We start from the raw sequence: 25,623 nt of genomic DNA on the forward strand, positions 1-25,623 counted from the left end.
CATTAATTATCTGATCTATATGGAACATCCTACTAGGCTGCCTATATATAGTATATACGAAATCCAAATTCTGGTATCTTCTAATCAATCTCTTTCCTGGATTTTCGATCCCATCTTGTTAGATGTCATATCGAAGCCATTAATAACGAACATTTGCCTCCAGGAAATTCGAATCTAACGACCCACCAAATCTTTAATGGCCAGCCAAAACACTGGAGTCGACGTACTTCCAATATGCCTCCTTGGAAGAGGATCGGAAGTATCGTCCCCACTTTATCATGATGAAGAAAGTAGCCGTGAAACCCAGACCAATAAAGGCTGCAGCTACGAACGTGTTCTGAAGACCTGTATTCGCAATCCACGGTGTAATACCATATCCGATTGCAAAGCTCATCGTGTTTCTGATCAAGATCACCGTCACCATACCCTCGCCGCTGAGGTCCTTATATGAGTCCACGGCGTAGTTGATGGCTGTCGTTGCCCCGATGGCATTCGTAGATCCGAGCATACCCATGCCGAAAAGCAAGCCAACCCACTGGACATGATGATATGCACCCACGCCCCAAAGGATTAAGGCAGATGGCACCAGGACGAGAGAGACATTGAAAAGCCAAAGCTTGTGTTCAGGCTCTCGAATGCCCTTGTTGCGTCGGGCAAACCAGAGCCCGATTTTATCTCCAAGCCAGCCGGTGTAAGAAGCTCCAATGAAGGCGCCGATCAAAGGAGCAAAGTAGGACAATCCTACCATGGACGCGCGGAAATTGTAAGGCGGGCTTCCAAGGATCGAAGATGCCGTAGCATTCATAATGTTGAACATGACGAGAGTCAGACCGTATTGAAAACCGGAGAACAGAAGCACGGGAAAACGCAGCAAGAGAATCGGTCGATACATCATGAGGAAGATGTTTTTCGGGCGGTTGGGTTGACGATCTATCAAAGCCAGCTTCTGCCAATATGTCTTCATAGTATAAGTTTGATCAAGGGAAGGTGCCTCGATATCCGAGTTCACTTCCATATTATTCGAGTCGCTCTGTGACTTAATCGGTGAGGTTGACATCGCAGAAGTGCTCGCGTACGCTGCTGTGTCCAGTTCCGTTCCGCGGCCATAAAAGTTGGTCTCTTCCATCAAGAAGAAACAGATGATGAAGCCAATGCCGGGGATGATAGCAGACCAGTAAAGGACCCATTGCCAACCCTGACCATCATCAATAAAACCTGCAATGATTGGGGCAATGAAGTTACTGCCAAATAAGAAAAGTGAATATGCACCCATGTACGTGCCTCTCTCATGACTAAAGTATATGTCTGCAATGGAGATCTCACAGAGAGCCTCGATGGGGGCTGCGAAGAATCCTTGGATGATTTTGTTGGCCAGCCATTGACTGCTAGTCGTAGTATACGGAGCCCATAATAGAATTCCCTATTGCCCGAGATGTCAGTCTGTGAATTTTCATGTGTGGGTCGAAGCCTGGTAGACTTACCACTGTGGCCAGAAGAGAGACTAAATAGACAATTCGTTTTCCGTATACAAGAGCGAGGGGCTGCCAGATAAGAAGGCCCCATCCTAGCAAGAGAAACATCTGCAACCACAGTCAGCATCTGGTAGAGTAGCGTACAGCATCAGAGGTGACATGGAACATGAGAACGACAGCAATGGGCTGCATACGTAGCCTGTTCCGGAGTTCAATGTTCCCACAGGGAGGCCTGTATCATCGGATATGGGAACAATCACAGAGTAGATGGTTGCGGTGGAAATCCCAATTACCATGACATACCTTGAAACTTTTCAGCAAAGGTACAGAAAGGATCGGCCAAGACATATTTACGTGAAATTGCAGAAAGTGCTCAAGGCTTTCCTTCCAGCCGACCAATTCAGAGGGTCGTCAGGATTCTTCGAAGGAACGGGTATGAGAATAATATCTTGGTGGCCCTTAGAGTGCATTGCATGCGAGGTCCCATCGACGTCGACTAAGTGTACGGTACCAGGGACGGCATCCCCGTCAATACTAGAGCTGAGACTCATTTCGGAGAAAAAATTGATATTGTAAGAATATTGTGGTCTGGAAATATTTTGCACTTGCCGATATTCTCAATCTCTATATAGCTTCAAGATGTAGGATCTAATACTCGGCCGACATTGGGGCCTTCCTCGAAGTCAAAGTCCCTCCTAGACTGGGAAACTAGTGTGTGAGCAAGAATCTGCGATTCCCGGAGCGTTTCGGTTACCATCAATATCGTTAGTCGTCCTATCAAGATACAAAGTTTCTAACCTGGTATACTGATCCGAGAAATGTTCTTGGAGTCGTAGATAGCGCGCATGTTGGCGATTGGTTGATTGCCCCTGGCCAGTCACGAGTAGCCCCCACTTGAGGTGGGACGAGAGTCCAGAGGGCCAACATTCTGCCACGAACTTAATCCGAGAATATCGTGTCGTGAGTATCGGCATAACGTCAATGTCGTCAACAACCCTAACAATAAAGCCTATCCTGCTATCCTCATCACCTCGGACCAATTTACAGAATGTGATTCAAGTTGATGACGACCGACTGAGGACAACGATAGAACTGACAAATCGTGGACGGGATTTTGTAGATCCCCCCACGAACCCTAATCGACCCCCACGAAACCCTTATCTTTCCCACGGCAAAACAGCCCCTCAAAGGGTTCTACGAAAGTTTGCGCTCATCGATGTAAGTCTAATATATGATTGACGGAGATGCAAAGTCCGGTAGACAGCTGTATCCTAGGGTGCCTCAGTCATCGGCGTCATTCAGCCGTTTGGGACTAAATATACATTTCCTTCTGTTGGAATTTGTCATTTTGGCTGCATTACTCATGCATTAGCCTAGACCGTATCTATATAACAACGCTGTGACAGGCTCAAGTGACAGAAAGTTTAATGGAATATAACTGTGACAGTCTATACAACACTTCTAAGCGTTCGATGACTTGAGTGACTAGCTTATCGAGCTTACGGTCCCAAGAAACACCTGTACTTTATCATGAAATTAGAGTACTAGGTTATCCCCCTTTTGGTTGTTCCCCACCTTTGATTACTAGTAACATCTTATCCAGATGCGTTGTTAACTTATCACTACTTGAAACACTCAACCTATCATCAATCACTTCCTGGGACTTTCTTTCGGATCAGTTTACGGCATATAGCAATCAATTTTGAACTCTATCGGCTTTCCCTCCGTCCATTCAGCCTCAGTTTATTCAGCCTCCGTCCTTCCAAATTGCTCTTGATTCTCCTGGTCTATTCCCCTCTTGTAGCAAAATAGCTGACTTGGTGCCGGAAAGAAGTATGTACTAGGAATACTACCAGTGAATGAGCTCAATAGATGATATTGATAATGACAAGAGCGGTGCTATTTTATAGCTAGAAACATGAAATTCCCCACCACTTAATTTACTTTGCTGGCGTGGCCAGAGGGGCTATTGGTGGAGCTGAACAATACCTCGGGAATAATCCCGGCCGACGATAGCCTCTCGAATTTAATGGACACAGAGCGATCTATTAATATGTCCGATATCCCAGTTCTCGCTACTCTGGTAGCTTGACATCATTGCCTAGTCTTCTCATATCAGGATATCCTTTCCTCGTCATCTTTTCAAACACCATGGCTGTCGATTCCTGGGAGATCGAAGCTACCAAATGCAAGGAGGTCCTTGCTAACTCGATTCCAAAGCAATATTTGGCTGTAGAAGATGCCCTTCCAGGTGGAGGGGAGCTCAACGTGGCAGACTTCTGTCACAAGAGCGGGATATTGTCCGAGAGTGAGTTGGCCATCACTGAGTCGACTGCAACCGATCTCGTCGTAAAGATGGGCAAAGGTGCCCTTAGCGCGGAAGAAGTTGTCATTGCTTTCTTGAAGAGAGCAACTGTCGGACAACAACTTGTAAGTCAAATACTGGCCAGGTGGACAATTCTTGATTAGAGATTAACCAATATCTTCATATTTTAGCTGAACTTTGCTACCGAGTTCATGGCGGATGAGGCCATCGCCCGCGCGCAAGAGCTTGATGCATACTACAAGAAGACAGGAAAGTTGGTGGGGCCTTTGGTGAGTGATTTGGGTCTTCGGAACATGAGAGGAATGTCTAATGCGGCTTCAAGCATGGTGTTCCAATCAGTGTTAAAGAGCATATTGGGCTGAAGGGGCGCATCTGCCACACTGGATACGTTTCATGGTGAGAAATTCTGGATGAAACCTATCAACCTTATTCGTGACTGTTGCCTTTAGGATTAAGAACATTGCTCCAGAAGATGCTCTGCTTGTTCAGCTTCTCAAGAAAGCCGGAGCCGTCTTTCATGTTCGGACGAACCAGCCTCAGTCCCTCATGGTATGTTAGAAGTCTGACTGCCTGTTTCCTGCTAAAGTATGAATGAACAATTTTAGCACCTCGACTGCAACAACAACATTACTGGAATGACTGTCAACCCCTACAATCGAAAGCTTTCTCCCGGTGGCTCATCTGGAGGAGAGGGTGCTTCGATGGGATTCAAGTGTGCACCTCTGGGAATTGGTACAGATATCGGGGGCTCCATCCGTGTTCCAGCTGCGTTCAACGGAGCGTATGGCTTCCGCCCTACTGCGTTGAGGAATCCATACAACGGAATCACTCTCGCAGGTGACGGCCAAGAATCTATTCGCTGCGTTGTTGGCCCTCTAGCAAGTTCAAGTGTGGAGGACCTGGATCTATTCATGTCAGCAGTCATTGACCAAGAGCCGTGGGATATCGAGACAAGCTTGGTGACAATGCCATGGAAACGTGTGCAAGAGACCAAGGACTTTACAGTCGCAGTCTTGTGGGATGATGGAATCGTACGCCCCCACCCTCCCATTACCCGTGGATTACGATATGCCAAAGAAAAGATCCAAGCCGCCGGGATCAAGGTTGTGGACTGGGAGCCAATGGATCATGCCCTCGGCTGGGATATCGTCGTAAGTACTAAATCTGCTCCTTTTTTCCCCTGCAAGTCCACTCATCGTGACGCAGTCCACGCTTTACTTCCCCGACGGTGCTGCCTGCCAACGCAAGATCATCGCCGATTCCGGCGAGCCCCTGCTCCCCCTCACCGAGTGGGCCTTTAATTACTCGCGCCCGGAGGCTCTGACGATTCATCAAAACTGGGAGTACAACGTGAAGCGTGAGAAATACCGTGCTGACTACCATGCTTTAATGAAAGCGCGTGGTGTCGATTTTATCCTTAGTCCCACGTACGTTGGCGTCGCTCCTGAGCTCGGTACTTCCCAGTACTGGAACTACAGTGCTATCTGGAACATCCTGGATCAACCTACTGCCGTCTTTCCAACAGGATTGTTCCAACACCCCGAGATTGATAAGGCGGAATCCACCTATGTTCCAAGAAGTGTGATCGATGAGAGAGAGTTTGTCAAGTATGTGCCAGAGAAGTTTGAGGGTGCGCCAATCTGTCTGCAGTTGACGGGAAAGCACTTTAAGGATGAGGAGACATTGGCGGCTGCGAAGGTTGTTTCGGATATTATCCAGGCGTGAGATCCATGAAGCCGGACATTAAACTCCCTCTTTTAATAACGGTCGTTTCAAATTGTACCACTATTAGTTGTCCTGCGAGAACTAGCAACTGTGACTTGGTTTGTTCCCCCTCAGCTGCTCGTGTATTTTGCCCGTACGTTCTAGGAGCTGTTCCAGATCTGATGCCATATGAATTAGCGCTGGCAAAGAGCCGCCAGGATCACTGATACTGCTAAGAGATACACTACGCAATTGTCAATCCCTCCATAGGAAAAATAGCACCCAGTAAAGTCATTTATCAACACCCGATGTTTATCAGCCCATTCTTGGTCCCTGTCGCGGGACACACCACTTCAGAGAACCCAGCCGTTGTGGACCCTGTTGTTGGATTGGAATTGTTCGGGAATTTTTCGCCGCACCCTGGACAATCAGGACTGACTAAATGCTCTTATTAGCGGGGGTTGACTCGGTCTCTGGCTAAATAACCACTTCAAGATCTGGCTAACCTACAGGTCAAAGTGAACCTTTGTGCGGTTCGTTGACGGAAGCGGGGGCCAGATACGCCTGAACCACTCGTTTGTGTGGCGGGCTGCGGACGCACCTACGCATGATAACAATCTGAGCCATGCTCGAGCGCCACCAAGCTTGAGAATATCGTTTTCAAGGACAAGTGGTTCATTTAGCGAGCGGTTCGGGATTAGTTGAATGCAGGATGTGAACGACAGCAGTGTCCGCCGCTTCAGCACTGATCTGATGGACGATGATAACTGTGAGCTTTGGTAGGTTGTTTGCACAAGCGACGGCTCAATGGGCTTCCATGGACCATAGAGCCAGGTAATGTCGTTGTCCTTCGCCCTGACAATCGAAATGTTAAAACTGAATTCACTTCGCGCAATCTGAGCCATTGGAATTTACTAACCAACTCACACTTTCAGGTGACAAAGTGTTCAGCTGCTGTTGGTGCTTCGTCCATGTCCTCCATAGCGCATTCTCAAGCCGGATGCCGTTCTTCAGGGCACTTTTCTCCTTAAGCAAATACCTCCTTGTCGCCCAAATATCCTCTTCTATCCATGCGTGCGAAAGGTAATCGACGTTGATCGCCGGCTCTTCTTCTAGGGCGTCATCATCGCATCCCTGCTTCAGCGTGGACTTCATATGAAAGGAACAAAGGTCTCTGGTCAGAGTGAAACAGGACAGAATGAAGAGATAGTTGCCAGAAAAACACAGACTGGGTACTCTAAAGCAGGCTACGTATGAGCGCTGTCAAGCTTGGACAACGTATTTTGGACTAATCACTGGGTTAGCGAGATGGTGAGCAACACAATTCTTGGTCGCGCCCCATATCTTTAAAAGGGCACTTTTTAGGATAATTCAGTATGAGAAAGGCGAGACAGATATGCTGTATTACTGTTTTCAGCTATAAAGATACTGGGTTGGCGCTAGTTTGTTTCCGGAACTCCATTGCACGTTGCGCCTAGTGTTCCATATCAGCTCACATTGTGTGCCACAGGATACGAATGCAGACATTCTAAGGAATGGTAACCACAGACAATGGATCGTAGCGCACAGACCCTATGTTGCAGATTGTTGACCTCTGCACTCTTCTAGTAGAACGTGGCATGAGCACTAACCAAAAACAGTAATCCTGAATTCAGGCGGAAATAATTATAAATAAAACATAGTAGCGTCCAGAGTCAAATAGGATTATGAATACTTGATAAACGATGACTTTTTTGAAAATAACTTCTCATAATAGAGAAGTGGTCGACTCCTACGGAAGTTGGCCAATCTAAGACTTCACGGTCGGCGAAGGAGAGAGAAAATTCCGCTAGGACATTTGTAGGTTACCAGGAAGTACCTGGGCGCAATTAACTTCGCGATGCAGTCTTCATGCGCGTTTATGATCACATGGTAATTAGTCATGAAATGCATATTATGTAAGGTTTTCACGACCTTGTCGGATGGGGTAAATTTTCTTTCTGATAACAACCGAACTTGCGCCCCAGACTTCTGATATTAAGATTTTCGCAGCATGGATGGTACAAATGGAGATACCGTCGATTCAAAAATTGACCATACCGCTTCCCTGAGGTATTGGAACAGCGTTCCGGCTACTACGAACGGGATGCTTGCCATGCTTGGCAGCTATCCCTGGTATTCACGGATCGACCTGCAGGGATCAAGAAACTTTTTGGCCAAAGTTCGTCGATTGATACCAGCCCTACCATCCGATGGAAAATTCAAACTAGGGATAGATGGCGGTGCAGGTGTCGGGCGTATAACCGAAGGGTTCCTGAGTCATGTCTGTGAAGTGGTAGACGTGGTAGAGCCGGTGGAGAAGTTCACGCAGGTTCTACGTGATGGTTTACTGAAGAAAGAAGGAGTCATTGGTGATATATACTCGACGGGTCTTGAGAACTGGTGCCCCCAGAAGAAATACGATCTCATATGGACACAATGGTGCGTGGGACACCTGACCGACTCACAACTGGTGGACTATATTACCCGATGTGGCGCTTGTTTAACCGAGACGGGTGTCATGGTGCTGAAGGAAAACTTGTCATCTGATCCGTTTGGTCAAGATATGTACGATGACTTGGACAGTAGCGTGACGAGAACGGATTCGAAATTCAAGCAGATTTTTGAGGCGGCAGGAATGGACTTGATCAAATCAGAGATACAGCTTGGATTTCCGAAACAATATAAGCTCCTGCCCGTCAAGTCATACGCGTTGCGACCAAAGCTTCGAACCTCCAATGCCCCAAGTGATTCGACATAAAAAGAACGCCCTCACATCCGTCTTCATTCATGTGGACATCGCTAATGCGATGATCAAGACGTCTTGCAACACGAGATGAATCGCCTTCTACCAAGCCCCTCGTTCCGCAAGCATGCCAATGATGATGGTCCTCGCTGAAGATTGTACCAATCTTCCTCATCATCCTGTTTGCATGGATGCAGCTTCTGCTGGTTCTGTTCTCCTGATGGAGTACACTGTGTTCAGTTTCCGTCGGTTTATTCAACATGGTCCAGTGGACGGCTTAGTGGCCCCTGTGGTTTCAGATATTCTGACTCTGCGCTTAGGGTCAATGAAAGGGGTGTACACTGACTATCCTTTTATCACGAGAATAGATTATGGAAGAGTTGTATCTTACTCTGTGACCAGACTCGATGGCCTTCTAATGAGAAGCCCTCCCTCATTTCCTACAAATACATATGTTAGTTTCAGCTGCTCTGAGTTGCAAGTCAAAATCAGCTTGATAAAGGCCCATAACATCTTGTCTCCCCACCATCCAGATAACTGCGTCGCTTGCACGCTGTTTCAACTTTTTCTACAGACGACGATGGGTTTTGGGATAATCAAGAGGAGCAATCGGAGATGCGAACTGGTAATAGTGAGCCGAGGGGGATATCAGGGCGGCAAATCCTTAATTATGTGACTAGAATTTTGACCCTCTTTGCGACAATTCGCTGCCCTACGCCGCACGCCGTACAAAACTAATCATTTGTCTCAATGGAACCATTTCTCGACATTTGGCTCCCAGTGATGAAAGAATTGCCTTGCTTCTTCATATGGACAGTAACATGACATGCTTTTACACCCTAGCATAATCATGACAAAGAAGCCTCTCGTGAGTGCATTTGACGATAAAACAGGTGACTTAAGTTAGTGTGAGAACCGCATTTTCACATCTCAACTTCTCGCTCTCGTTCTCGGTCGCTCTCGTCAACGAAAGTCTATTCTCTAATCTACTAGGCATTTCAATTTCAAGGATTCTAGGAGCTGGTCCGCTCAAACCCAAAACAAGTTTCACGCTTTCTCCTCATCCGCAAACAGGAATCGCTTATCCTATTCCGGTCGAAAGGAGTCACGTTACTTTGTTTTCATTACCTACATAGGCAGAGCCAACGCAAGCTCTCTGGCCTGACCAATGAAATCATAGAATAAATGGAACTTCATCCAAATCTCGATAGTCTGTCTCCGAGAAGATCCTTGGTAGCTCAGATCAGATCATCGATCGAAATCCACCAATGAAGACGGGACGATCCCCATGGGCGGCCCGAAGTAAAGCTCTTGTACACTTTCTATTAGCAAAAGTGAGTGATGACGCCACAATGAACAATCGTTGTGCACAGGATCCGCTGGTTGAGAGTATAACTTTCGTATTACTGCGGAAGGCAAAATTTTTCGCAAGCATCAACTGATCTCAGTAGGTTGCTCTAGAGCAGTCTGGTACGCAATAGCAATATTCTAGGCAGCGAGTACAAATATCTCCTTGGCCCCCAGGTTTGGCGTGCCTTTTCTTCTGAATTGACTAAGGTTTCTGACTTATACTATTTCATTCCTATTATAAGATCCTAAATTGAACATGAAGATCAGCCGTTGTGCATTGTTTGGTGCTGCTGCTGGTGTTGTCCACGGCATACCACTTATGAAACGTCAGGTCAATAATGACGGTATGATTCCCATTCCAAAAAGATGGCCTCATTAGCTCTCACGAGAGATTCTTCTGTACTGATCAGTGATAATAAATAGCAACCATTCTTAACTATGCATTGACTCTTGAACATCTCGAAGCAACTTTCTATCAGCAGGGCCTACAAAACTACAGTCACGAGGCCTTTCTGAGTGCTGGATTCCCGGATCCCTTCTATTCCAATTTGCAACAAGTTGCATCAGACGAGCAGACTCATGTTCAGTTCCTGACAAGTGCTCTAGGCGGTACGTAAATCCAAGTATCGCCATTAACAATCGTTGACAACCGCTTTAGCTGCGGGTGCCCCAGCAGTTGCGCAGTGCAACTACACGTTCCCAGCCACTGATCCGAAGAGCTTTATTTCACTTGCAAATGTATTAGAGGGTAATTATTTGCCATCTTATACCAAAAGAGAGGTTTGCTATGCTAACACTTTCTGCTTAGGGGTCGGAGTTAGTGCTTACCTTGGAGCAGCTGCGTCTATCACCAACAAGACATATCTCACTGCGGCTGGAAGTATCCTCGCCGTGGAGGCCCGCCATAATGCCTACCTTCGAGCTGCACAAGGCCAAGTCCCCTTTGCTCAGCCTTTCGATAACCCCCTTGATTTGAATGAGGTTTTCACGGTTGCCTCGCCTTTTATTACCTCATGTCCTTCCACCAACCCCGCGCTTCCAGTGAAAGCTTTCCCGTCTCTGACAATGACCCCTACTGGAAATGTCATGAACGGATCCACGGCGACTTTGGTGGCTGGTCCCGGTTTGAACTCGACAAGTAGTTCGAACCTATCAGCCGCGTTTATAACGGTCACTGGGCCTGTCTGGGCGCCTCTCAAATCGCTTGGCAATAGTCAGTTCGTCGCGACTATTCCTAATGGTGTTGAGGGTCAGAGCTATATTGTCTTGACGAGTAGTATGAGCGGCGTGAGTGATGATAATATCGTTGCTGGACCAGCCATAGTTGAGGTGTCGCCAACGTGATGGATGACTTCTGCTGAATATATTGGTTTTCCATCCACAGGTATAGGTGCTCGCAAAAAAGTTTTGTTCAGTTGCTATATCCTGATGTATACTCCCTGCTTTGATAGTATTTCGCTTTCTGGAATTTTTCTCGTTCGTGTAATATCGGGTCAATATAGTATGCTTTTTTGAGGTTCCTTCCTTTTCACCTTAAACAAACAATTGACATAGGCCTATAACGAGGGAAGAGATTAGCCTCGTGATATTAATTAATGTTAATGTTGTTTATCCGTCGCACATTGAAGTTGAGGAGTTGGCTTCCTGACGACCAGCATCCGCCTAGGCCTGGTGCGACCCTTTAGCGTGTCTCTCTTTCCGACCATTTAACTAGAATCTGATCGAAAGCCGCTGCCCGTGGAATATTTCCCAGCGCAGCCGATAGTTTCTCATGGGGCGTAATGAGAATGAGAGAAAAGGGGGAATTCCCTTAGCCCATTACTTTTACCATCTGAGGAAAAGGACTTTCTCTGTGAGGTGGAAAGTGTAGTGGTCTCCTTTGTGGTCGTTGAGGTGGTCAACAAGGCTCGCTGCGGAGATTTTGGGTACCTCACGTCCTGCAGTCCAGTACGTCTCGAAATTGGTGTCACCGTCTACTCTCTTCGATTGTTTCTCGAATGGGAATGCCAAGATCTTCTAGTCATGGTTTCTGTAGAATATGGTATAGTCGGAGATATATATTCTTTGGGGTATAGTATACAGCACCACCGAGTCAACCCTCTTGGGCCAATAATAATACAAGCATCCCAGACTCTTACACCCCCACCCGAATCCAAACCAGATCTAATATACAGAAATAATTGACCAGAAAGGAAACCCGACTCACACTCCGCTCTCGGGCAAAATCGGATCCCTAACCCATCGCATAGGGCCGCGAAGCAATTCCTCTTCAGTGAGCAGGACGAGAGTAACGCTGTAGACAACGACGAGGCACGAGAACCGCACGGGATCAACAATCACCGGATATTGCGGATCCCCGGTGCCGCGTACATCTCCAGCTGGCGCTGGCCTTTGCGCAACAGGTACTCGACGGCCCCGAAGTCTTTCTTGCTCACCGAGAGATGTTTTTGGAATTCCGCGCTGGAAATGTCGGGTGGTCTTTTTAGTCGGACTGTACCGATGAGTTGGGGGGGGGAACCTACCGGGCATAGGCCTTGAAGTTGGCTCTGGACTCCTGGGGATGTTCAGTCTGAGGGAACCAAAAAAACAGAAAGATAAGAAAGACTCCTACAGTAGGTTTTTTCCGGATCTCACGCAGACATTGGCGGTACAGGGACAATACCTCGCGCTGCAGACCGGAGAGCCGCGCCATGATGATGGGGGAGGTGGACGATCTGCGCTCCGTTTCCCGCCGGGACTTGGGGCAAAGGCGGAGGCGGAGGGAGCTTACTGACTGACCACTATTTAACAATTCACTCTCGCCATGTTCACTCGCCCAGCCATGTCCTTCTCAGTGAGTGTCCCTCTTCTGTCTTTACTGCTTTCTTTACTGACGATCTTCAGCGACTTATCCGCTTCCTAGCCAAGGATGGCAATGTCTACTATGGCGACGCACTCCTCCCCGCCGGCACGACCGATATCGCAGCAGCCACCCGCGCCAAGGTCATCCAGGGCGACATCTTCGGCCAGCACCGCGTAACCGATCAGATCGCCGATGTGAAGCTGCTGCTTGCACCGCTAGCCCGCAAAGATATCGGCACGGTGCGCTGTCTGGGCCTAAACTATGAGCAGCACGCCCGCGAGTCCAACCTGCCAATCCCCAAGTACCCCGTTCTGTTCTTCAAGCCCGTCACTGCGATCGCGGGCCCCGTCGATGATATCCCCGTCGCAGACATCGCCCAGCAAGGCGAGGGACTGGACTACGAGTGTGAGCTCGTCGCGGTCATTGGGAAGGAGGCCCGCAATGTGCCCGAGAGCCAGGCGCTCGAATATGTCCTCGGCTATGCGGTCGGTAATGACGTCTCCCACCGTGACTGGCAGATCAAGCGCGGTGGTGGCCAGTGGGGACTGGGGAAGGGGTTTGATGGCTGGGCGCCGTTTGGGCCTGGTATCGTCTCGTCCAGTCTCATCGCTGACCCCAATGCTCTGCACATCTCGACCAAGTTGAATGGCCAAACCGTGCAGTCGTCTTCGACCAAGGATATGATCTTTGGCGTGGCGAAGACTATTGCCTTCCTGTCGCAGGGCACGACGCTGTTGCCCGGCGATCTGATCTTCACCGGAACGTGAGTCTCCCCTTTCTCTCTACAGATGCTCGACCGTAGCTAACTAGAGGACCTTCCAGGCCCCAAGGTGTCGGCATGGGCCGCAAGCCCCAGCTGTGGCTGAAGGATGGCGATTCGGTGGAAGTGTCGCTCGAGGGCGTGGGATCGTGTGTCAACCGGGTGGTGTACGATAAGCCTGCTCCCCGACTGTAAGGGCCGTACATAGAGAGATATATATACCATAGGACACATAACTAGTGATTCAATTGATCTGATTCATGAAAGGAAAACAAAAAAAGAACAATTAAGCGTCTAATTGGTCTGCGCCCCATAGCCCTTGATAGTCTCGGCAAACGCCCAGCTCTGGCCCTCAATCTTCTCGTCCTCCCGCAAGTCAATGCCCTCCTTAGTGATCACCGCTATCGAGTACTTGTCCAGACTCCGCGCGTCACGGTAGAACAGAACCTTCAAGCATTCCTTCAGCGCCGCAACGGCCTCTTCCCGGCTGATCGTCTCGATATCTCTCTCATCAGGAAATTTACGACGCAGGATCGGAACGGCAAGGTGGGCACCGAACCCGGTGGCCAGATGCGGCGCGGAGAAGGTTGTGCCCAGCAGATCTGCGGAGCTGAGGAACGGCTGGTCGTCGGCGTCGAAGCCCGCGACGAGGACATGGTTCCACAGCGGGTTGAACTCGGAGCGTCGTTTATAGAACACCTTCGCCAGGTAAGTGTGCAGGTTCTTGGCGTTTAGCATGTTGCCGTGCATGGAGTAGTTCTCGCGGATGTCGATCGATTCGAGCAGTCGGTCGATGTATTGCATGTCGGACACGTCGCCACCGAATCCGACGACGGCCTTGCCGCCAAACACGCGCAGACGCTTGACGTCCGTGAACCGGGCTAGAGATCCGTAGGATGCTGGATAGATACCGCCCGTTAGTTTGTGGCCATTCCCAACGCAGCTACCCTAGTTGGTCGAATGCATACCCAGGTTATCGGTCGCGAGAGCAACACCGCCATTAAACTTGACGCCCACCACTGATGTTCCCGTCACGGCGGGAGATGTTGTGTGGGCCTTGGGGCCGGAGGTCTGGAGGTAGGTGCTGTTGTAGGCGCCATAGACATCGTCCCTGGGCTGCGGACACGGTGAGCAATGGAGCCAGGACTTGCAGAAGGGGATAGCTTACACGACCCCAAGCTTCAGGGAAGTGATTCATGATGGGCGGAGAGTCGGGGGGAGAGAGATTAAACGAAGGTCCAAGGGAAGTCAAGGTAGACAACAGATGACGAGCTTCCCAGGCAGGCGAGCTGACGGAGCTCGGCTTTGTCAGCGGGTCACGGGACCTGCCTACAGCTATATGGTGTATATTTGACGGAGGCAATTGGTTTCCAGTGTGAGATAATACATTGGGATACTATATGAAATTCTGGCCAGTGTTTTCTGAGTCTGGAAACGATTACGGCTTGGTTGTTCAGCACTTCAAGGTTGCTCCATCCGAACAGCCACCCCGCTCGTCGATCCATATTTGGATATGTAACTTCCCCTTCGCTTTCAAACATGCCACAGTTTAGACAACAGCAGCCATGTCTTCCCACTCAGGCTCAATCGACTCGGCAGACTCGGCACCTCCACCTGAGGACGAGCAGGGCCCAGCTCGTATCTATTCAGTCTACAAGAACTCCTTCCGCCGACACTATGAGATCAAATCACTTGACGACCAAATCCTCTTCTACGCGGATGTCTCCTCATGGACATGGAACAAGCCCGACATCACCCTCCACGCGGGCACCGACACCAATGCGCCCATTGTAGCAGCCAGCCAGTTCCTCAAACTGTCCAGCAACTACAAACTGGGTCTGGGCAACCCCGATGACCCAGGAAACATGCAATGGGAGGATATGACACGAGTGAGCATTCGCGGCAACAAGCACCGCATTGAATTGGGTATTCGCGACCCCCCCAGTCCGGACACTCCCGCCCAGAGACGCTCTTTTCTCTGGAAGCGCACTCGCCATGAAGTGGTGGAGGACTCGACGCGGAGATGGGGCAGCGTGCGCAACTACAAGCTGGTAGACGAGAGATCTGACCAAGTCGTGGCTATTTTTACGAGCGAGCGGACTTACAACAAATGCGGGAAGATCCAGATCAAGGTGGAATATGGGGACGATTTTGATCGAATTGTCTTCATTTCCTGCCTGAGTTTGTATGAGAAGGCCAAACGGCGCGCTCGCGCTGCAGCGGGAGGCGGTGGTGGTGGCGGCTAGAGCAGGTCGCAGACGCGGCGACTGTCTGTGTGGAATGTCGAGCCCCATCCCGGATGTATATGTATTTCTTCTGTCCATCTGACTCTTCCAGTCAACTGGGGTGTATCCCGCCGATGTTAATGTCGGACTGGCGTGAATACAAGAATCGAGTCCGATCACGGAATGAGCTTTGCTCATTGCAGATCGTAGAGTCGCTATTGAATTTGGTTCTTCAAGGTTTGGCGCAGATAGTGCCCGCTTCTCAGCAGAGGTTGTCAGCATTGGGTAGTTTCCCAATAGACCTGCATCAAATCCGAATCAAGAATTGGGCTTCCGGGAGCCAGAAACAAATTCAACCGAATCCCTAGATGACTTGTTCGCCTCACTTTTCTGTCGAGCTTCCTGCTGGGTCTTGAGAAGCTCTTCCTTGAACCCCCAGGGCGGTAGATTGGATGTACTCCACACCTCAGCCGGTAAAGACGTATCATACTGCGATTGCTCTTCAATTCCAGCATGCTCCATCATTTTCATGAGCAAGCTGGGATTTTTCAAGGACGAGGAGCTGGCTAACTTGGCGTTGAAGTGTACGCCTTGTGCTTTCAGGGAGAGGAAATGCTCAAACTTCGCATTGGCGGCTGGGTCCGGTGACCCCGGCGGTGATGGTGGTATGTCCAGATTGGGCACTGGAGGCAGAGTCAAATCCTGAATCAGGGCTCGGGTGGTTGAAAAGGGAGAGGAACGGCCGGCTTCTAAGGGCCCGTTGGATGGGGTTTGCACGGACGCCGGTCCAAGTACCGGACCACTCGGGGCTTCGACGGTGGCAGGTTGTGGTTGGGGATGCTCGCGATCCAGTGGTGTCTTGACTATAACGAGTGTTAGTTAGCTCTTGGTGAGGTATTCAACCATACGACAGTCCCTACCTTGAACTGTCCCAACTGTAGGTGAAGGGGCCTGTTTGCGCTGGGATGTATCAGAGGGAGGATGTGTCTCTACCTCGTCCTCGCTGCTGTCGTAGGCATCTAGAGACAGCATGATGTGTGGCGTGTAGGAGAAGTACTCACCAGTCGTGACAAGGATCCGTTGGAGCTGGGCCGTTACATAAGCGGAGGCAGCTACCGCAATCGCGTCAGACACCTTCCTCCCAACTCCTCCATTTGAATTGCGCTCCCTCATCGTCTTCCCCCCTCTCGTCTTTTTATTCTCTTCCATCTGGCCTTAAATCCTATCAGTCATTCATCTTCCAGCCCCAACGCTTCGCCAAAATGACGTCGCTCATGGGTCACCCAAGTGGTCAGACCGTTGGGTATTCCTTCTCCCAGCCGACAGCTGCTCCTGTCAAAGAGCATTCCTTCTACCCGTGAGTTTTTTTGCTCTGATGAAGCCTGTCAAGAGCCGCAGCTTACGATTATCTTCTAGGTACACCGACAATGGCGGTTCCACCTTGGGCATCACGGGCTCTGATTTCGCTATCCTGGCCGGCGACACCCGCTCCACGAGTGGGTACAACATCAATTCTCGCATGGTGCCGAAGGTCTTCAAGATTGGTGGGGACGACGATACTGGCAATGGAGCCCATATCCTTCTCTCGGTCGTTGGTTTTGCCGCGGACGGCAATGCTCTCAAGGAACGACTGGATGCCGTGGTGAAGATGTACAAATACCAACATGGGAAATCCATGTCGGTATCAGCATGTGCGCAGCGCCTGTCCACCATTCTATATGGGAAGCGGTTCTTTCCTTACTACGTGCACGTCATCCTGGCCGGTTTGGACGAGGAGGGCAAGGGAGCTCTGTACAGCTACGACCCCGTGGGTTCATACGAGCGGGAGGAATGCCGTGCGGCCGGTGCAGCATCAAGCCTGATCATGCCCTTCCTCGACAACCAGGTTAAGTTCAAGAACCAGTACGTGCCTGGCAGCGGCGAGGGCCACGCGCTACAACCGAAGAAGGCGGAGCCTCTGCCCCGACAGACGGTGGAACAGCTCGTGCGGGATGCGTTCACCAGTGCCGTGGAGCGACACATCGAGGTGGGTGATAACTTGCAAATGATGACCATCACCCGGGATGGAATTGAGGAGGTGTTCCACCCGTTGAAGAAGGATTAAGGATTGAAGCAACTACGGTGTCTTTTCTTTAATGTGCAAACAATGAAACTCGTGATTTTGGGGACTATCCAATAGAAATAATAGTGCGGGTTTCAAATAGATATCGGGATATGTCATTCATGTCTTCAGTAAGATACCCGATCAAATCCAATGCTCCTGAACGCCTGCCCATGCCGAAAAGAGACTTCGTAGGAATCAAAACCGTTCCTTCATTCGTGATGCCACCGTGCGAAGGTTACCATAGACCTTGCCCTGCTGTGCGTCAGCTCATGCCCCACGTTACGGGTGTTGGGTGGAGACTTACCGGAGGACTGCCCAGAATGAGGCTGACAATGGCCTCGCGAGCGATATGGATGTTCTTGAACCCACCAAGGATGTGGATCTTTGCGTCGGCCAGGACCACTCGGGTGCGACTGGCATTCTCAATGGCAAACTTGGTTTTCCCGTCCTTTCCAGCAATGCGGCCAATGGCACGACCCAGGTGCTCGCCGTTGAGGGTCTTGACGTCTTTGATCTCAAACGTCTCGATGTACAAGTCGTCCAGTCGAAGCAGCGCGATCGCATCATCGAGATCAAAGCCGAGGGTGAAGGCCTTGACGAAATCGGCACCCTTTTGCAGGGCTCCCACATCGGTCGTGAACTTGGACGTTCGCAGCTCCACCGCGCGACTCTTGATATTCATCCGCACTTGCAGTTTGAGATGCTCCACAATTGGAGGACAGAGCTTGGCCCAGTTCGCCTTGAGCGGCGTCATGCGGTGTGGCGGCACAGGCACCTTGCGTGTTTCCACCTTATACGCTGCGCTGGTTTCTTTGGAGGGCGTGAACACCGGTCGGCCCTCTTCGTCGATCCGCATCTCATCCTCCGCCGAGTCGACCACCGGCCTACTCGATTGCTCGGCTGTGGCATGGGCGTCGATCAGAATCTCATCGTCTTGGTCTGTGGATTGATTGTCAGTATAGAAACGGAGAGGGAATCACTTGGCCACTGACCGGCTGGAATAGTTGTCTGCTGGGGCACCGAGGCCTCCTCTGGCTGCCGAAGAGCAGTAGGTGCCGGCATGATTGTGTCGTGTCTTTTATTATCGTAGGTGAGTTGGACAGGAAAAGATTCCCCACCGGCAAAAAAAAGTGTGGACGGGATGATTTTTCGATGCAAACAGAGCAAACATGATTTCATCTTTCCAATCGAGCAGAATCAGGGAGACAACCAACCACCACCGATGAGCAACGCATCCAGTATGTGATGGCCAGCATGTCTGCCAACTTCGGACGCCGGCTATTCGCCCATCTCTGGGAGAGCGCTCCTTTCTTTGGCCGCATCCGCACAACTCGCAGCACCGCCAGCCCGCGTCCCTTCTACAGCTATCCCAGAACCGCCTTCTCGACGGGAAGAGTCATCACAAGGAGAGTCGCCTCTGGCGGCTTCCTTGTGGTAGGCGTCTCTCCAAGCTCGACGGCAGCTGAGGCCAGCGCAGCATGTATCGGTCCCTCGAGGAAGATCGCCGCCCAGTATATCTGGAAGCGAGCTCTTCACACACCGAACCACGATCGACACGCCAAAACACCCCACGATAATGACTCCTCTCATACAAAAACATCCACGAACAACTCCTCTCCCAAAACCACTCCTCCTCAAAACTCCTCTCCTCAGCCACTACCGCAAGAACTGCACCAGCGCCATCTGATGGACCGGTTGCCACACATGCCGCATCTCCATCGGCCCACGAAGGAAGAACTTCTCGCCGCCGCTACTGGATTTTGGTCGCGCCTCAAGGTCCGCTTCAAATGGTTCTCTATACGAAGCGTGCGGCCATTCAATTTGGATGAGATCGCTGCCCTCTTCTCATGGGTTCTGCTAGGCCATGTGGTGTGGGTAGTTCTGGGAACGACCACTTTCTTCTCGCTGCTTATCCTTGCCATCAACACGGTCTTTGCCCAAGAAACTTTGGCGGGATGGGTCGGCAACTACCTGACGAAATCGTCTGGAGTGAAAGTTGTTTTCGAATCTGCCATCGTTCCCAAGTGGAGGGGCGGCGTCATTACTTTCAAAAACGTCTTTGTGTCGAAGCGGCCGGGTCAGGGAACAGGATACGTTAGTAAGGGCTCACCGAAGACGGCCGCTGCTGCGGCAGCTATCGCCGCAGCCCGTGGGGACGTTGTATCGGAAGATTTAGTACTAGTGTCTGAAGAAGAAGACACCAACTATACCCAGTTCGATCTCTCGATCGAGACGGTCAATGTTACCCTGTCATTTACGAGATGGCTGAATGGGAAGGGCTTGCTTCGTGACGTCGAGGTGAATGGGATCCGGGGAGTGGTCGACCGTCGGTCCGTCCACTGGTCGGATGAGGATTATCTAGATCCCAAGACCTACCGGCATGAGCACAATCCTGGGGACTTTGAGATCGATTCGTTCAAGATGCACGACGTACTGGTCTCGGTCTATCAGCCGGACAATTTCCGGCCCTTCTCCGTCAGCATCTTCTCGTGTGATCTTCCTCAGCTGCGGAAGCAATGGCTTTTCTATGACTTCCTCTCGGCCAACATGATCTCGGGATCTTTTGATAATTCCCTGTTCACCATCCACCCTCGTCAGACCCACGGTTTCACAGGTCCCCGATTAGACGACGGGGCAGAGGATGGCAAGTCCAGCCCGTGGAAACAGTATAACCGCATCCGGGTTGACGGTCTCAGCATTGATCATCTCAACCGCGGTGTACAGGGCCCATTCTCGTGGATTCATGAAGGCACGGTGGATATCGTGGCGGACATCATGCTGCCTGCTGAGAATGACGAGAGCCTGGCCAAGGTCATGGCCGACTTCTACGATCGGTTGGAAGCCACCGTCAGCTCCAACCAGTATGCCGAATCAGTTCCCTACGGGCCTGAGCAGCAGACCGATGACACCCCCGGGGCAGACCGGCGATTCCTCGTTATGGATCTGCGCCTCCACCTCAACAACGTCCGGGCTGTGGTGCCCATCTTCACCCGGGACCTGTCCTACATCAACAACGCCCTCATCCGCCCGATCGTGGCGTATATCAACTCGAAACGCACCTTCATTCCGATCAACTGCCGCTTGGTCAAGCGTGTGAGCGATTTCGACGGCAGCTGGACTATCTTTGACAGTGGTCTGATGGATGATCTGTCGGCGGCGGTGAGTCTCTTTCGTTCTTTTCTTGTTGGAATCTCTATACTGATGGCGAGCAGTCGTACGATGCCTTTGCGCGGGACGTGGTGGATGATCAGGCGCGGAAACGGCGGTTTAAGAAAGTGGGCTTCTGGTCGCTGCAACTGGCGGCGCAGGCCATTTTCATGGGCATGGCCGGCAACATTGCCTGAGCACGGCATCCATAACTTTCATATTGTGTATTATATTGTAGTTAGCATCTCCGGCGTTGTTCAACTTAGGGCTCTTTGTCATCTCCCGCTGTCACCAACGATCGTCATTGTAGGGTCCACCAGCCAGCACGAACCCCCTTTTCCTTCTCTCTCTCTTTCGTCCAGTTCGCCCCTCCCCACCTGAACGAGGAGCTGCTTCTTCGTCTTGAGAACGGCGCTTTTTTTTAAATTATTCTCCCACCGCCACGTTTGCTCCCATATTCTCTTCCCGGCTCCCTCCCAATTCTCATCCAGCCTGCCTCTCCTGCCTCACCTCGTGTTGCTCCCCCCGAACGTGGCACTGCATGCTGAGCAGCACCCACGGCCATGTCGCAGGGTCCGCGGCGAGGGAGTGATGACACCTCCCCTGCCTCGAGGAACCGGGACTATCTGGGTCCGCGATCCGACGTTCTAACACCGCGCGGTGGCCCTCGCCAACCCTCTCCGTTGCACACCAGCTCCCTCCCGCTATCCTATCTCCACGACGACTCGGCCTCGTCGCAGAGCCCGGTGTCCGCCCGATCGAGCGCAAACCCGTCCCCTGCCACAAACCGCTCGCCGATGGCTCGCGTAGCCAATGCTGCGTTCCCCGCGCCCCCATCCTCCACTGCCGCGAGCTCGTCTCGAGCGCCTGAAATGACAAGCCCGGAGGCATCGGCAGATGTGACCGGCGGCTTTACCATGCCGAAACAATCAGCCGGACCTGAGCCCGATCGATCGGAAACTTCCTCGCCAAAATCTACAACCAGTTCCGTACCCGGAGATCGCGCGACTCAGCGCACGATCCCTCGAACCTCGTCGATTGATTCCGCCATCTCGTCCCTGTCTACTCCATCACACAAATCATCTTTCGACGCGAACGCCTTGAGCCCAGCGGATATCAACAACCTTATTAGCAAGGCTGGCTCGCCCGAGGCCGTCATCATCCACCTTCTGAAAGAAAAACATCACGCAGCATCGCAAAATGGTCAGTTGTGGAAATTGGTGGATAAACAACGGACTTTGATCTTGGGCCTCAACAAGGATCTTGAGCGAGCGTTCAAGGAGAAGGACCATTACAAGAAGAAGCTCAAGGAGATTCAACAATCAGCGCCCCCGCTCCCCGCTGCTGATTCTCGCGGACTGTCGGCGGACCGTCACGATTCTCTTCTTCCCAAACCCCTGTCTCGACTTCAAACTCAACCGGCAAACGGCGAAGGTCGAAGCGACCTGCGGGCCGAAGAAAACGCCCAAGCTACCGAGTTCGGTCCCACCAGCCCTACCTCCCCCGGCGACAGCAAGACAAGCCGCAAGGCACCGCCTGCTCCCTTGAACTTGAGACAGAAGGAGAATGTCGACCCTAATGACTCCGGGTCTGATTACGGGGACGTTTTGGAAGTTGATGAATTACGCAGCCAGGAACGGGGTAGGAGAAAAACGAGGGAGGAGGATGACCAGGACCGTGAAGCTGAGCTGCAAGATGAGGCGGGCATCTACGATGGTGCGAAACCAAGCAAATCTGGAACTTCCCAAAGCTCAAGAGAGACCGCATCAACCGGCTCGACGCCGGTGCCCCGGGAACTGTCGTCGAGGTCGCCACCAAATGTTGGCGGAGCGGGTTCCCTGGGAAGCATTCTGAGCTCTCGCACAGCTCCTTCCAGTGGACGCAATATGATGGCCACGCCTAAGAGTCCAGGATTGCCTCTGAGCCCGAGACCAGAAGATCGTCCTATTGGCTCCCCCTTGCCGAGAATGCCCACCAGAGACATCACAAACCCCATGGCATCCCCGTCGCTGGCAACCGGATATAACCTAGCAGGTCTGCCTAATTCTCCGCGAGCGCCCAATTACCCAGTGCCTTTCTCTCCGGGAGATGCCCCAGGCACGACCGGACGACCCGGCATGTCTATTCCATCAATCGATCCCGCTGTCAAAATCGACAGTCCGATATCAGCCAAATTCTCTGAGAGCAGTATTTATCAAGGATTGGTGTCAGAAGAGTATCCTGGCTTGCTTTTACCGCCCAATGCGCTGCCTCTGATTCAAGTGAGAGTCTCTTCGTCTCGACTTCGGCCTTCGAGGAACAGCTATCTCGCATCCAAACCCCTGGACGAGGAACCTGTTTTTACACTCAGCGTGATCTCTCGATCGGAAGTGTCAGAACTCTGGCGAGTTGAAAAAGTGATTGGGTCCCTTCCTCAGTTGGACCAGCAGGTTAAACAAACCTCCTCCTTTGCCGGGAAGTTGCCTGACCGGGCCATTTTCAGTGGTCACTCTCCTGCGAAAATTGATGCGAGACGTGCTGCTTTGAATGTGTACTTTGACAGTCTCCTGGACACGCATATGGATGAAACCGCTGCATTGATCGTCTGCCAATTCCTGACGAACGACGCTATTGAGGCTCGAGATGACGAGACCAGCCTGCTGAAAGGCTCCCCAACCAGGCCCGACATCCTTCGTGGGGCCGATGGGAAGCCGCGAAAGGAAGGCTATTTGACGAAGCGTGGCAAGAATTTCGGTGGCTGGAAAGCGAGATACTTTGTCTTACATGGCCCTGAGCTGAAATACTTCGAGTCGCCAGGAGGTGCTCATATGGGCACTATCAGGCTCCACCACGCTCAGATCGGCAAGCAATCGCAAAACTCCAGCAGCCAGGCTACCTCCGGAGGTGACGATGACGCCGACAATCAATATCGCCATGCGTTCCTCGTCCTGGAACCGAAGAAGAAGGATTCCTCGGCGCTTGTACGGCATGTCTTGTGTTCTGAGAGCGACGCAGAGCGGGACGCCTGGGTGGACGCTCTGATGGAGTATGTCGAAAGCGCTTCGTCCGACAATGAGAGTAGCCGTGGTCCCCCATCGTCAAAGAGTCAAGCCTCTACATCGGCAAAGGCACCCTCCGCTGGATCTGAACCTAGATCTGCCGCCAAGTCTAAACTGTTTTCCGGCAACGGAAGCAAGAAACCTGCCAAAAGGGATGAGAGTCCGGACGTGGTTGTCGGAGACCCGGTCCAAGGATTCAGCTTTGACGATGCTATTGCAGCCGAGCCCCCCATACTGGGTACCACTCTCGATCAGGCGCCTCCTCGTTCTCCACGGTTCCCGTCTACCATGTCAATGGCTTTCGGTGACACCACCATCGAACCGGCGCTGCAGTCTCCGAAGATGATATCTGCACCCAAAAATGGCGCAATCATTCAAGACGTAGGCGCTTGGGGCAACAAACCAACAACAACAACATCTACCAAGGAAAAGAAGCGCAGTATCTGGGGCTTCCGCACACGATCCTCTTTTGACCTGGCATCTCAAGGCGGAGCCAGCAGTGACATCTCCGCTGCCAACAACAACGTCCAAGCGGAACGGAAGGACCCGGTCAGGCCCGTCTTCGGGATACCGCTAATTGAGGCCGTGGAATATTGTCCGCCCCAAGGCGTTCATGTGGAGTTGCCGGCCGTGGTCTATCGTTGCATTGAATATCTTCACTCCCAGGGAGCAGCTTCCGAAGAGGGAATCTTCCGTCTGAGCGGCTCAAATGTCGTGATCAAGGCTCTGAAAGAACGGTTTAATACCGAGGGCGATATCGATTTCCTTGCCGGAGACCAGTATTACGACGTCCATGCAGTCGCTTCCCTTTTCAAGCAATATCTGCGGGAGCTTCCGACGACGGTGTTGACTCGCGAGCTCCACTTGGATTTCCTTCGTGTTTTGGGTATGTATAGGTGTGGGGTTGCTCGTTTTACTTGTGCTAACGTATTCGAAACAGAACTTGATGAGAAACAGAAGAAGCTCGCCGCATTCAACTCCCTCGTGCACAGATTGCCGAGTGCCAACCTGACGTTATTGTCCGCTCTGTCACAATTTCTGATCGAGATCGTCAATAACTCCGATGTCAACAAGATGACCGTCCGTAACGTGGGCATTGTCTTTGCTCCGACTCTCAACATCCCTGCCCCAGTGTTCTCGATGTTCCTCACAGACTATGACAGCATCTTCGGCGATTTATCATCTGGCCCTGGTCCATCCATAGAGCTGACGGTCGACGAAACCCGAACCCTCTCGGCGGATGATATTCGCTCCCCACGCCACCAAATGTTCTCGGAGATCCCCACGCCTTCGTACAACCAAACCTCATTCCGGGGCCAAAGTGAGCCCAATAGTGCCGTCGAGCCTCCCAGAGCGCAGCTCCAAGATACCGGATTTATCCCCATGCAGCCGACTTACGACCAAAATGCTTATCAGCAGCAAATGTACAATCAGCAAGCAGGGGGCTCTGCGGGATTCACATCGCTGAATGGTATGCTGGTTCCCAACAACCCAGATGACACGCGTTCGGCCCGATCAAAGAGGCGCGAAAGCTCGATGCTTTTCATGGAGAACAGTACGTACAGCCAGTCCGCTGAGTATCACAGATAGCAAATCTTCTTGCTTGCTAACGTCAAGCCTCTCAGCTTCTGGAGAACCCATCAAATTCGACTAGGGCAATTATATAAACGCCTGCCCTGAATGTTTGGTCTGACTTGTTTTCTTGTCTCGACGCTCTTTCTTTTCGTCTAACCCCGGTGGTCATGCCAATGTGAGACCGTTTACGACATACACGACTGTGGAATGATGACCTGCACTACTTGGCAACTCAAGCCAGCACCCATACGAGGAAATGAATACCTCCCTTCGCTTTAATGATAATCACGTTAATCGGGATGAGGTTGCACAGTGG

The 25,623-nt window shown here is 51.3% G+C and overlaps 14 protein-coding genes across 14 annotated transcripts; 8 read left to right on the forward strand and 6 right to left on the reverse strand.

Moving 5' to 3' along the window:
- Positions 1-193: 193 nt before the first annotated feature.
- On the reverse strand, positions 194-2,023 carry N7510_002321 (uncharacterized protein; the record flags this gene model as incomplete). Its single annotated transcript, XM_056974248.1, has 4 exons — positions 194-1,420; positions 1,482-1,580; positions 1,667-1,775; positions 1,827-2,023. 4 exons carry the CDS (start codon positions 2,021-2,023, stop codon positions 194-196), a joined length of 1,632 nt encoding a protein of 543 aa, XP_056839365.1.
- Positions 2,024-3,623: 1,600 nt separating this feature from the next.
- N7510_002322 (uncharacterized protein) lies at positions 3,624-5,523 on the forward strand (the record flags this gene model as incomplete). The annotated part of the gene is made up of 6 exons (XM_056974249.1): positions 3,624-3,902; positions 3,969-4,067; positions 4,121-4,194; positions 4,248-4,347; positions 4,404-4,949; positions 5,005-5,523. 6 exons carry the CDS (start codon positions 3,624-3,626, stop codon positions 5,521-5,523), a joined length of 1,617 nt encoding a protein of 538 aa, XP_056839366.1.
- A 485-nt stretch (positions 5,524-6,008) lies between these two features.
- N7510_002323 (GATA-like domain-containing protein) lies at positions 6,009-6,657 on the reverse strand (the record flags this gene model as incomplete). Its single annotated transcript, XM_056974250.1, has 2 exons — positions 6,009-6,357; positions 6,422-6,657. The coding sequence occupies 2 exons, from the start codon at positions 6,655-6,657 to the stop codon at positions 6,009-6,011; spliced, it is 585 nt and encodes a 194-aa protein (XP_056839367.1).
- Positions 6,658-7,534: 877 nt separating this feature from the next.
- On the forward strand, positions 7,535-8,281 carry N7510_002324 (N-terminal protein methyltransferase; the record flags this gene model as incomplete). Its single annotated transcript, XM_056974251.1, has 1 exon — positions 7,535-8,281. One exon carries the CDS (start codon positions 7,535-7,537, stop codon positions 8,279-8,281), a length of 747 nt encoding a protein of 248 aa, XP_056839368.1.
- A 1,591-nt stretch (positions 8,282-9,872) lies between these two features.
- Positions 9,873-10,960, forward strand: N7510_002325 (ferritin-like domain-containing protein; the record flags this gene model as incomplete). Its single annotated transcript, XM_056974252.1, has 4 exons — positions 9,873-9,960; positions 10,040-10,225; positions 10,275-10,364; positions 10,425-10,960. The coding sequence occupies 4 exons, from the start codon at positions 9,873-9,875 to the stop codon at positions 10,958-10,960; spliced, it is 900 nt and encodes a 299-aa protein (XP_056839369.1).
- Positions 10,961-11,952: 992 nt separating this feature from the next.
- Positions 11,953-12,308, reverse strand: N7510_002326 (succinate dehydrogenase assembly factor 1; the record flags this gene model as incomplete). Its single annotated transcript, XM_056974253.1, has 2 exons — positions 11,953-12,076; positions 12,139-12,308. The coding sequence occupies 2 exons, from the start codon at positions 12,306-12,308 to the stop codon at positions 11,953-11,955; spliced, it is 294 nt and encodes a 97-aa protein (XP_056839370.1).
- A 191-nt stretch (positions 12,309-12,499) lies between these two features.
- N7510_002327 (fumarylacetoacetate hydrolase family protein) lies at positions 12,500-13,413 on the forward strand (the record flags this gene model as incomplete). Its single annotated transcript, XM_056974254.1, has 2 exons — positions 12,500-13,221; positions 13,281-13,413. Coding segments are annotated over 2 exons (855 nt in total), but the record flags the coding sequence as incomplete, so codon positions are not given.
- Positions 13,414-13,512: 99 nt separating this feature from the next.
- On the reverse strand, positions 13,513-14,416 carry pre4 (proteasome core particle subunit beta 7; the record flags this gene model as incomplete). The annotated part of the gene is made up of 3 exons (XM_056974255.1): positions 13,513-14,117; positions 14,187-14,334; positions 14,387-14,416. 3 exons carry the CDS (start codon positions 14,414-14,416, stop codon positions 13,513-13,515), a joined length of 783 nt encoding a protein of 260 aa, XP_056839372.1.
- A 367-nt stretch (positions 14,417-14,783) lies between these two features.
- On the forward strand, positions 14,784-15,464 carry N7510_002329 (uncharacterized protein; the record flags this gene model as incomplete). Its single annotated transcript, XM_056974256.1, has 1 exon — positions 14,784-15,464. The coding sequence occupies one exon, from the start codon at positions 14,784-14,786 to the stop codon at positions 15,462-15,464; it is 681 nt and encodes a 226-aa protein (XP_056839373.1).
- A 297-nt stretch (positions 15,465-15,761) lies between these two features.
- Positions 15,762-16,616, reverse strand: N7510_002330 (HCNGP domain-containing protein; the record flags this gene model as incomplete). The annotated part of the gene is made up of 2 exons (XM_056974257.1): positions 15,762-16,306; positions 16,364-16,616. The coding sequence occupies 2 exons, from the start codon at positions 16,614-16,616 to the stop codon at positions 15,762-15,764; spliced, it is 798 nt and encodes a 265-aa protein (XP_056839374.1).
- Positions 16,617-16,705: 89 nt separating this feature from the next.
- prs3 (proteasome core particle subunit beta 6) lies at positions 16,706-17,547 on the forward strand (the record flags this gene model as incomplete). The annotated part of the gene is made up of 2 exons (XM_056974258.1): positions 16,706-16,800; positions 16,860-17,547. 2 exons carry the CDS (start codon positions 16,706-16,708, stop codon positions 17,545-17,547), a joined length of 783 nt encoding a protein of 260 aa, XP_056839375.1.
- A 195-nt stretch (positions 17,548-17,742) lies between these two features.
- N7510_002332 (pre-rRNA-processing protein PNO1) lies at positions 17,743-18,609 on the reverse strand (the record flags this gene model as incomplete). Its single annotated transcript, XM_056974259.1, has 3 exons — positions 17,743-17,799; positions 17,852-18,486; positions 18,540-18,609. 3 exons carry the CDS (start codon positions 18,607-18,609, stop codon positions 17,743-17,745), a joined length of 762 nt encoding a protein of 253 aa, XP_056839376.1.
- A 192-nt stretch (positions 18,610-18,801) lies between these two features.
- N7510_002333 (mitochondrial distribution and morphology protein) lies at positions 18,802-20,891 on the forward strand (the record flags this gene model as incomplete). Its single annotated transcript, XM_056974260.1, has 2 exons — positions 18,802-20,706; positions 20,760-20,891. The coding sequence occupies 2 exons, from the start codon at positions 18,802-18,804 to the stop codon at positions 20,889-20,891; spliced, it is 2,037 nt and encodes a 678-aa protein (XP_056839377.1).
- Positions 20,892-21,257: 366 nt separating this feature from the next.
- Positions 21,258-25,322, forward strand: N7510_002334 (GTPase-activating protein BEM3; the record flags this gene model as incomplete). Its single annotated transcript, XM_056974261.1, has 2 exons — positions 21,258-24,618; positions 24,673-25,322. The coding sequence occupies 2 exons, from the start codon at positions 21,258-21,260 to the stop codon at positions 25,320-25,322; spliced, it is 4,011 nt and encodes a 1,336-aa protein (XP_056839378.1).
- Between the last annotated feature and the right edge of the window lie 301 nt (positions 25,323-25,623).

This window comes from Penicillium lagena, assembly GCF_028827675.1.
Source record: "Penicillium lagena strain IBT 129212 chromosome Unknown utg000001l_segment0_segment0, whole genome shotgun sequence".
NCBI classification, from domain to species: domain Eukaryota; kingdom Fungi; phylum Ascomycota; class Eurotiomycetes; order Eurotiales; family Aspergillaceae; genus Penicillium; species Penicillium lagena.